This window comes from Rosa rugosa, chromosome 1 (assembly GCF_958449725.1).
Source record: "Rosa rugosa chromosome 1, drRosRugo1.1, whole genome shotgun sequence".
In the NCBI taxonomy this organism is placed as follows: Eukaryota; Viridiplantae; Streptophyta; class Magnoliopsida; order Rosales; family Rosaceae; genus Rosa; species Rosa rugosa.
Window position 1 is genome coordinate 49,826,599 of NC_084820.1, and position 11,519 is coordinate 49,838,117.

Genomic DNA, 11,519 nt, shown 5'->3' on the forward strand with positions numbered 1-11,519 from the left:
TCTAAGCTCAACCTACATCTATTTTGCAACTTCAAATGAAAATGAAAAAAGAACCATTCTGAGATGAAGATACAACTGAAATTATTGCCCAAGAAATTAATGACGAACATATCTTGCGTGCCAAATGTCATATCCGAGCACAGAAAGTTCAGAAGAATTTATGAGAGCTTCTAAATCTTAACGCTATTAGTAGCAACTGGATTCGAGTTTGTGACAAATGATGATATTTATCTTCCCTATGTTGTAGACATCAAAACTGACGACTAGCATTAAAGACCATGTTACTCACATTTCTGAACCTAAGCAAGAAATCAAGTGAGTACAGGATTCATGATCTCGAGTATCATACATAGAAGTATGGAACAATATAACCTCCATAATTTGGATGAGAATCTGAAAGCAACCGACCTTTTCCCCGATTCAACAGAGGGGGAGGGTGAGAGTCGAACACTGAGTATGGATTTGGATAAAATCTTCTATACCATTGGAGCCATAACGGGGCATGCCACTTGAGAAATTTTCATTATAGCAATGAACCTCCTCATGAAATCTTCAACAAGAGAAGCCTGAGGCACTATCATTGATTTTCGCTTTCGACAGTATCAACCATTTGTTGCATGAAAACTAAAACAAACCAACCACTAGTCTTACATCGACCTCAATGGAACCTGTAATACAATAGCTTTGAAAATTTTGGAGAATATAAAAGGGGGGTTTGCCTTTCATAAAAGGGGGGGTGATGTGCCCACCTCTTCAAATTTGGATGGTAAACCAAAATGCCGCAACAATTACATCTAGACAAAATCCCACAATACCAGTTGGCTGATCACAGCAGCTAAACTCCAAACATCAAATCCATGACCTTGGAAACCAATGACTTTGTTGGGGAAGCAATTGTGCCTCCAGATTGCTGCACACTGGTATTACCATTTTGAAGATAGTAAGAGCGAGGGGGGGCTCTTGAAGCATCTAGTTCTGCATGTCTCATGGATGATGGAGGTGGCAAAGTCATGAAACCCTGATTGTTGATGAGCCTTTCATTTAAGGTATGGCGTTGCATTGGATCCAGTGGCTTCACACCTATGATTAATGCTCCATTAATTTGCATCCCATTCTTACTGAGAGCCTTCTGAGCATCAGAGGAACTCTGCACCACCAAGAAAGTGAACATTCAAAACTTGAACTCAAATTGATAGTATCAATCTTCAGTGCAGTTGCAGTTGCAGTTGCAGTAACAGTAGTTTAGTTCTTCAGCCAGGTAAATCACAAATTCATGATGGGAAAATAAACGCAAGTTTTTGAAATAAAAACACACGACATATCCTACCAACTACAAAAATATCCAGTAGAATGGGCGGATCATGACAACAAAAAGAGGCCAAACACAAGATGGAATAAGGTCATAAATTAACCAAAGAATGATGGTCTACATCAAGTTTATGTCTTAACTGGACTAAACATAATGTCACAAATTCCTTTCCGTTTCATATAACCAAGATTATTTTTGGTGACAGCATCTAGCAGTCATAACCAATTATATGAACCTGATCTTGCAATTTTTTAGACAGAATGATCAAGGCACATAAAACTCCTCATGCAGCCATGCTGACAACCAATTGCAAATAAGTGATTATGATTTTACAGCAATGCATGTCACTAAATGTGCCAATGCGTGAAGTGGATCAAGGATTTTGTACCCCGGATCTCAAATAAATATCAAGGCAATAAGAGATACACTTTGGATCAGTTTTGACTTCCATAAAGCATCTACTCGACAACAAAACACCAACTCAAAAGTGATCTACAGTGGCACTTCTCACATGCAACAGAGATAAATCAAGGAAATTTAAGTACAATATTTTTCAATACAAGAAAAACAATAACCAATCAAAGTAGATTCAGCTATTTCAGCCAGTGTAAGTTTTAAATCCAGGATTCTTTCTCAATTCTTGATTAACTTTTCATCCCCCATTTGGCATGCATTTCTTATAGTGCCCGTGACTGGCAAATCTGGAAACAAATGAGTCCAGAAAAAGGATACAATGAAGCTAAATTGATGCTTGGTATTAATATTCGATTCGCTAATATTCGATTCGCTAAACTTTAACACAGGGAAAGCAAAGAACCTGATATAGAATGTGCATCCAGTTGGCATCTCTTGGGCCAGGAACATGTTTCAAAATCACACCACATTTCTCCAACTCCCGTAAAACTAAATTTGTATCAGCTGCAGAAAATCTGGAAAGAAGAAACACTATGAGAGGGCATAATGTGGATACGCAAGTAAAAATAAAAAATAAAAGTTTAAGAACTCAAACTAAGATAGACAAGTAATCTCATGCATGTAACTTCAGACCAAATAAGCTTCAATCACTAAAACTTAGGCCTCAAAAGTTGGAAACAACCATGAGACATCCAAAAGCACAAAAAATAAAACAACAACACACAAACAGAGAGAGAGAGAAAGATCCCACTACATTTCTTTATAGTGCATAGAAAACCATGCTCAGTATAGCAATTCATTTGCTAAATCATACTTGATTTCTTGGGGACATATTAATTAATTACAGAATCTTTTACAGTTATGTTGAGACCTTTTTGTTCTTTAGTTTCCATCTGACTTACAACTACTGATAGAAGTTGCAACCAGATACAATCAGATTGATTGATTAAGATCTGTCTTCTGTTTTCTTTCTGATCCAAATCCTTTACAAAGTTCCAAAAGTCACTGAACTCAAATTACTTGAGCAAACCCCATGACAGAGGAGCAAAGGGTAGGTGAGGGACCATGTGGTATGTGAAGAACTAATTGACAAACACTTGCGCAGAACTAAGGCAGCAACAATGTAACAGATCAGATTACAATGCAGCTTACATTTTTATGACAAATTTGTTTTTAATTTTTTTTTTATATTCCAATTTCCAAACACCTTTTGCCTTCACGATAGGCTCTTATTCTCTTTCTACTCACTAATGTCCATTTTTTTTTTTCTGTGGGGCAATTGCTTCATGCATGTCTTAAACCTCTAACAGATTGAAAAACAACAGTATCTAAAAGAGACGAAACTCATTTCCTTCCGTACCAGGAATTGAAGAACACCCACCACACAATAATAAGGCCAGAGCCTCTTTTTTTTTTTTTTTTTGGCGCCCCTCCTCAAGAATAATAACATCTAACGTCAATGAGGATGTGGTAGAATAAGATAGAACGTCAGATCTTGAACCCGAATAACGCTGAAGAAATAATTAATTTGAAAAATCACAATATATATCTATAAGTCACTATGCAATCCTACCACCATAAAACATGGTATTTCCCAAAAGAATACCTCAATGATATTTCTGATTATTGTTTGGCAGAATAAGGCATCTCTACAAGCAAAGATTGATTATACAGAGAAGGTAACTAGCACAGATAGAAAAAAAGTCAAAGATTGATATAGAGAGAAGGTAACTGGCATAGGTAGGACTACAGTCAAAGATATGCATACTTATAAGCTAAAGATGTAAGCATATATGTCGATGAAAAGAAAAAGACAAAGGTGTGGTAAAAAAATACCCATAAACAGTAACCCATTCTTCCTCTTGGGGATTTGCTGCAGGCATGGTACTCCTTTGCATTTCTGGCCTTGCAACTTCCCTTGGAGGTGGAAGAGTGATCAAAGCACCAGGCTGAACAACACCCTCCACTGGTGAACTCCTTCCCTTGTCATCTTGCTCGCCACCACTCTTTGAGAATGACCACCAATTCATAGTTGCCGAACCCTGTTGGCCATGCTGTCCACTTGAGAGAGCATAAGAAGTGCTGGCCTCTGATTTGTTTTTGACAGGAGTCGAGAAATCATATCCAGAACTTTGGAACGGAGTTCTGGGATCTGATTTGATTTCTGGGGATATCGGATAATCTTGAATTCCAGATTCAGGGGAAAAGTCTGAGCGGTCTTCCAAAGTGTAAAGTGGAGGAGGGGGAAGATCCGACCGATCACTACAACTCTCGCGCCACAGAGCAGATACTGCTGCTGCCTGGCCTGGAGTTGAGATTTTTCCTCTCCGGGCCGAGATAGGTGAAGCTAGATCTTGGTAAAACAATGTCTGCCTACTAGATTTCGGAGTTCTATTTGCAGTGGCACTCATCCTGTGAATTCTTCAAAGACAGATTGCCTCTGAATATCAACACCAGAAGATAGCATTGAGTTTAGTCTCCACATCAAACAAGAAAACTACTATTCATTCGGGTAACTAAAAAGTTCAAAACTAACATATTACAACAAAGTGTTGGAGAATGTTCAGCCCTCAGGCACTACTTAACAACACACAGAATCCCAAAAAAGAATCCCAAGTCTTGTTACTTTTCCTTGTGCAAACTCTCTGAGCAACCAAATGACAACTTAGTCTAAAATAAAGACCGAATTTTCACACTAATATCAAAACGGTGAATTCATTTACATAAGTAACGAAAAACATAGGTCCAGGAGTCCATGCCCTAGTATCAAACTTCAAGTGACTTTGATTCCACAATTTAAAATACACGGCACCAAATCGCATAGTTTACGGCTGAAATAAAATCTACAGGATTCTATGTGCATTTCGAAACTAACATATTACAAACCAAATTTAGGAAAATGCTCAGTCCTCAACCTCAGGCACCCACTTAATAAAATACAATCCCAACAACAACAAAAAATCCCAAATTTTCATACTTTTATTCTTGTGCAATACTCTCAGCACACCACAATCAAACCAGAAAGATAAAGACTTAGACTTTTCACGGTAAAATGGAAAAGAGCGAATTCATTTATATAAGCGAAGCAAACCTAGGTTAATCCCATGGTTTTAATTTTGATTCCACAATCTGAAACACTTAACCGCATGATTTGAAGTTGAAAATAGAATCTATGCACGAAAAACTAATCAACTAATTACCCATTTGAATACTGAATCGGCTTTCCGCTAAAAAGCAAGCTTGGTTAGAGAGATGAGTTACCTGGGAATTGGAGGAATGAAGTTGGGTTACCTTCCTTCTCCTCCTTCTCCTTCTCCTTCTCCTTCTATAGGGAGCTACCTTCCTTGCCCAATTTGAAACCCTAAACCCTCTTCAACTATTTCAAATTTGCTTTAGATTCGTTGTATTTCTTCAAAATGACCATTTTATCCTCATCTTATTTTCTTCGGAAACTTCTACTGCATAGCACACAAAACCAGGGTTGTCAATGGGTCTTGTCGGGTCAAGGTATTTATCGTGTCGCAAGATACAAACTCAAATCCAACCCATTTCATAATCGTGTCAAAAATTTAAACTCAAACCCAACCTATTTATTAAACGGGTTACCCGTTTCCAACCCGCTTAACCCATTTAATAAATAGGTTGTGTCGTGTTTGATAAAATGACCAATTTAAGGGTTAACAATGCGACCCATTTAACTAAAAAAATGCATAAATTGATTAAATTCACTAAAAACTCCACAAGACGAATAATATAAATAATTATATATAATTCATACATAATTAAATCCAATAATTATAAAGCAAAATATTTCAAATTGTCTAATCCTATGATCAAATATTCTCAACGTCTAAAATTTCAAGATGAAGTATAGCATAATCGGGTTATACGGGTTCACTTTGTGTTGGCGGGTTGACCCGTGACCGACCCATTTATTAAATGGGTCATGGCAGGTTGACCCATGGCCGACCCGCTTTTTAATCGTGCGGGTTCAACCAGCTTTATTTCGTGCAGGTTTCGAGTCATGTTATCGGGTCGTGTCGGAATTGACAGCCCTACACAAAACCCTCTCTTATTCTATACTTCTTTTTTTTTGGAGCTTTTATTCATACCTCCATAATTTTTTTTTTTTTTTTGAACAAACCCAAATAGGGCGACTATCATTCATCGAAAGCCAGAAATTAAAGGGCCATTACATATCCTCCCTCTACCATCAAGGGGTAGATAAAGAGTTTGTGGTAGTAGCACAGTGATACATAGATTAGGTCCAATCATTTGACGGTTTCATGCTCCGAAAAGAAGCCTATAGACTATTAACTACTACATAGTAAATAGGCCGAGTAAACAGGACTCGATGACACTCACTAAAAAACTAGAAGCATAGCTCCCTAACAAAGAAGGAAATTATTTTAATCAAAATGACGAAATAAGAGGGCCAAAAACATAGGATGGGCCTAGGGCAAAAACACCCTAGCCCAGATAAAGAGCAACCCCAAGAGAAAGGGTCCAGCTCAAGGCCCAGCAGCAAAGGGATGACCCGAGTCCGCCACCATCCCCACCTCCAGCCACCTACCACACCGCCCGACCTACAACCGCCGCGACCTCCCCACGGAACCGGCCAGAAAAAACCACTTAGCTACGCCGCCATCACGATCCAAAACAGATTCACCATAGCCTCGTTGCCCCAGCGATCATCCCAGACCACCAAAGCCCCACCTCCACACCAATCTGCCAAAAACCACCATAGCCACGCCACCACTGGTCCTGGAAATTCTCTGCCGAAGATGCCCACCGCCACAGGTCATGGACGCCCTTCGACCACCACCATACCTACACAATCCGATTGACCCAGGCATCACCCAATCCGCACAACACCTTAAGCCACATCCCACTCATGAGACTACCAGCATAGCTTTCAAGTACCCGTCCGGCAGCCGCCCAATACCGGCGCGGACAAACCAACGCCGATCTCGAGCGCCGCCGGACGAGAAGAAAATCGAAAAAACCTAGGAGCAGCGGCTGAGGTTTTTGGAGAGAGTTAGAAAAAAAATTATTCATACCTCCATAATTGGTATTTGGACATCCCTACTTAATAGACATCCAACTTACTTTTACAAATAACGAATATGCTATTTACACCTCCCAGACTTTCCCACAATGCCCATCCTCCAATAAAATCAATAAAAGCCTTTTTTTTCTTTTTTGAAGGAGGATAGCCTCGAAGTCCATGGCCTTCAGAGGTCATCTTAGTTTGGCAGGGTGCTGATGATCATGAACTAGGAAAAATAATTGGTTCAATAGTGAAGAGGAAGAAAGCTTCGCATGCTGAAATATTTAAAATTGCGAAGACAGCAAATACGCCCATGATACATATTGGTGGCTAATGTGCAGGTTCTATACAACCAGAATTTATTATAAACACTATGAATCTACTCCCCACCATTGAATCAAATTTCAACTAATAGCAGGTATATCAAGTGGATTGATCGGAACTTATCAAAATTTGTGTGAGGCCATGTCTACTTACCCAAGAACCTACGACTTCATCCACTTTGATTCAATTTTCACTCTTTATAAGGACAGATGTGAAATGGATCGGAAGACATTCTTTTAGAAATGGATAGGATTTTAAGACCACAAGGCAATATAATTTTCAGGGATGATGTTGATATGGTTGTGAAGGCCAAGGCGCTCCTATATGCAATGCAATATGATGCCAAAATTGTAGACCATGAAGAGGGTCCTCATCATAGATAAAAGTTATTGTTGGCGGCTAAGCAATACTGGACAACACCAGTACCAAACCAAAAAGAATGAGAAAGAAGTAAAGAATCATAGGGCTTTTCTTCTTCCTTACTTTGACTATTACATTTTTCTATCCATAATTTGTCTATCAAGTTATTCAACACCCATTTTTATGGTGTGATAGATACTTGGGATTGAAATCTGCATACCAATGAAAAGTAAAGGTTTTCGACAAAAAAAAAAAAAAAAAAAAAAATTCCTCTTTTGTGTCTTTATTGGTAATTTGACATAAGTTGACAAAGTTAGCTATAACTTTGAAAAAGAGAAAGGTCCAAGTGGCAATTATGGAGGTATGAATAGAAGCTCCTCTTTCTTTCTTTTTTTTTTTTTTTTTTTTTTTTTTTCTGAGAACACCTATCCATTTTTTTCTCTGGCTAGTTGGCTTTACAATTGTTGATGCATTTCGTGTAGGGCTGTCAATTTCGACATGACCCGATGACAAGACTCGAAACCCGCACGAAATAAAGCGGGTTGAACCTGCACAATTAAAAAGCGGGTCAACCGTGGGTCAACTCGCCATGACCCATTTAATAAATGGGTCGGCCATGGGTTAACCCGCCAACACGAAGTGAACCCGTATAACCCGATTATACTATACTTTATCTTGAAATTTTGGACGTTGGGAGTATTTGATCATAGAATTAGACAATTTGAAATATTTTGCTTTATAATCATTGGATTTAATTATTTATGAATCATATATAATTATTTATATTCTTCGTCTTGTGGAGTTTTTAGTGAATTTAATCAATTTATGTATTTTTTTAGTTAAATGGGTCGCATTGTTAACCATTAAATGAGTCATTTTGTCTAACACGACACGACCTATTTATTAAATGGGTTAAACGGGTTGGAAACAGGTAATCCGTTTAATAAATAGGTTGGGTTTGAGTTTAAATTTTTGACACGATTATTAAATGGGATGGGTTTGAGTTTGTCTCATGCGACACGATAAATACCTTGACCCGACACGAACCCAACCCGACACGACCCATTGACAGCCCTAATTTCGTGTGTCTTATTTGTCCTAACGATGCAGCATCTTGTTTGTTTTATCGAATGGATGGTGGTAGGATAATATAAAGTGCGGTCAAAATTATTTTTAATCAGCAATATAGTCGGTCTAATTGTTTTGTGGCTTTCTATTTGCATTGTCTTTATGGTGTATTATCGTTGTAAAGTAAATAGACTTGTCCATATTGTTTTTGCTTGTATGACAACTTTTGATAGTTAGTGCGTGTTTGAATACAAAAATTTAGTGGAGGGTCTTCTTATTATTCAAAATGCTTTCTAGTCACTTAATATAATTTGCAGTTTAGATTTTAATTGTATTTAGCAATTCTATTAATAGAGACTTTAGGATGGTCGCACCAACCTTTATTTAAAACTAATAATAATAAAATAAAAATCAGTATTCCTACTACCCACTTTTCACAAACACGCTCATAATTTTAAAATTATTCTTGATCTCGATATAATAATTCGGGTGATTCTAGTTGAACCTCCAAATTTGATATTTGGACCTCCAACTTTTTTCAATTATTAATAGACTTTGTCAAATCATATAAAAAGACAAATAAGGACAAAGAAAGAAAAATGGAAAGAAAAAAAAAAACTCTTTCTTGCCTCCCTAAATATAACATTCAATTAAATTGTTTTTTTACTTCTTTCTGAATTTCCTTATATTGCCATATAGTTTTATAATTTACCTAAAACAATTAAGTAAAAATAATAATTTCTATACATGGCCCATCATTTAATACAAAAATAAATTCAAAACAATCTGATTTGGAATTTTCTTAAATTAAATTCATTCAATATTATGATATAATTATTACTTGATCTTCCAACCCAAAACCCTTGAAATCTATCGAGAACCTCTGATTCAAAAGATATCGAGAACCTCTGATTAATTTTGGTGGAGAAGATACCTACTTTGATTCATTCTTCTTCTCATGGTTGAATATAGAGATAAAAAGTAGAGTAACAGATTGTTGTATCTCATATTCAAGGATGTTTTGGTAAAAATAAAGAAGTCTACTTAGCTTTTCAAGTATTATAAAAAGTAAATTAGAGGTGTACTAAGTATGAGAGGTCCAACTAGAACCGCCTTTTTTATTATTATTATTAAAGATGAATTTTATTAAAATGTTAATGTATGCGATACATCAAGTTTTTTGAATATCTTAGACCGTTGGGAAAACATGTTCTCAAGGAGAACCCCAATACTAACACCATTAGCTTAATTATATCAATAATTTCATGAAGCCAAGCTTCCTGACAAAACATAGCTTGCACCATCTTCAAACTCCTTCTAGTAAGAGTATGAGCAATTTCATTATTTCTCTTGCATACATGTTTTCAGGTAACTATCTCAAGTTGATGTAACAACTTGTTTGTTATACATTAGAACTTGACTTACAATTTAAAATTAAAACGAATTAATCGTCTCAATAGGAAGGAGCCAATCTTACATCTATATAGATCATAGTTGAGGCCCAGGGTCTACCTAAGCCTTGAGTCCTTGACGTTCATCATGGTTGGGAGAGAAGAAGAAAAAAAAATTCTTGTATATGTGAATTCGTTAATAGTGGCGTACATGCACGATTGCCTTCTCAAACATTTTCCTTATACACAGTAGTTGAATTAGGTTGAGTACTAAAGGCATAGAATATGTGACCATGATATGCTACACGTACAACGTTCTATAAGGCTTTCAAAATGGGGCCGAGAGGGGTTCCTTAAGCTTTTCTTGATCAGGGATTTCAATATTGGCAGCAGCACACAAGCATTGGCATGGTCTTTCATACAGTTGAGACTCCTCCGACTCCAGAATTAGCTTATTCTGTGGTTCTTCACCCCCTTCAGCAATATTTACATGGTCCACCTGTGTCTCTGAACCAATCGGTCTCAATCCCTACATATAGAAACATTAGCAAATTTAGAATTAAGCAGCAATGTAGTAATATTTCATCACACATGATTTCTTCTATGATCGTATCATTTTAGTACGAAAATGCTCATTCACTTGAGCACCTATAAGATTAGATGCTCAAGTCATGAAGCGCCCCTAATTAATCAATGCAATTCTAGGCACTACGTACTCATAACCGATTCTAGGTTTGAGTTCATAGATATGATGGATGCTGTGAACTTGTGCAGTAAAACCACACCTCACTGAATGTAGCTGAGGCTTCATTTGATTCCATTTTCTGAACCACATCTGCAGCCATTTCCTGCATGCAGAGTTATCATGAGAAACAATATGTCCCGGCCTTTGAAAAAGAAAATGAAAACATATAGCTCAAACCTAAATGTAATGAAAATGATAATTAATATACGAAGGCAAATCATATATATGATGGAATGTATAAATAAAATTAGTACGTACCCTAGCATGGTTGAGTTGTACTTGACTCAAGGTCCTAGGTTCCATCTCAATGGAGCAACAAACTTTGGCCATGAAAAAAGAACAGACTTGATCGAGCTCAAATTTCTCAAAACACCAGCGGTGGTACTATCATCGATCAGTAGTATTGTTGATGCATAGACTGGCCCATATATATAGTCAATCATCTGAAACATATATGTCGCCAATATTTTTTCTGATGTAAAATCTTTCACGGAGTATATGACAAAGAAGTAGAGGTTAAGCTTATAAAGCAAAGCGAAGTCTCACCATCACTCACATCCCGTGCTTCTCTGATAGAAATTGTTTGGCCTATTTTCTATGGTGAGGAGCATATATACATAGCTATATGATCTGATGGAATTAATTGATATTTGTTGGAGGATAGGATAGGTGTTTAATTTCTCTGAGCTGTAAATTTGGTAAACCTAACTGTACTAATGAGGGATCATAGTCAATGAAATTCATATGATCCGGCCTTTGCTTGTGATTTCAGTACTAATTTTCTGTCTTTGTTTAAAACTACAGCTTTTTGACATTTAAGTAAACTTTTTTTTAATTTAGACATAGATTATATAGAGA

The 11,519-nt window shown here is 37.0% G+C and overlaps 2 protein-coding genes across 2 annotated transcripts; both read right to left on the reverse strand.

Moving 5' to 3' along the window:
- Window positions 1-207: 207 nt before the first annotated feature.
- On the reverse strand, window positions 208-5,126 carry LOC133725278 (nuclear pore complex protein NUP35). The gene is made up of 4 exons (XM_062152486.1): window positions 4,985-5,126; window positions 3,560-4,163; window positions 2,127-2,238; window positions 208-1,147 (listed from the first exon to the last, which is right to left on the reverse strand). The coding sequence occupies exons 2-4, from the start codon at window positions 4,132-4,134 to the stop codon at window positions 836-838; spliced, it is 999 nt and encodes a 332-aa protein (XP_062008470.1). The 5' UTR covers window positions 4,135-4,163; window positions 4,985-5,126; the 3' UTR covers window positions 208-835.
- Window positions 5,127-10,080: 4,954 nt separating this feature from the next.
- Window positions 10,081-11,256, reverse strand: LOC133740110 (uncharacterized). Its single transcript, XM_062167988.1, has 3 exons — window positions 10,920-11,256; window positions 10,702-10,764; window positions 10,081-10,445 (listed from the first exon to the last, which is right to left on the reverse strand). Exons 1-3 carry the CDS (start codon window positions 10,989-10,991, stop codon window positions 10,245-10,247), a joined length of 336 nt encoding a protein of 111 aa, XP_062023972.1. The 5' UTR covers window positions 10,992-11,256; the 3' UTR covers window positions 10,081-10,244.
- Between the last annotated feature and the right edge of the window lie 263 nt (window positions 11,257-11,519).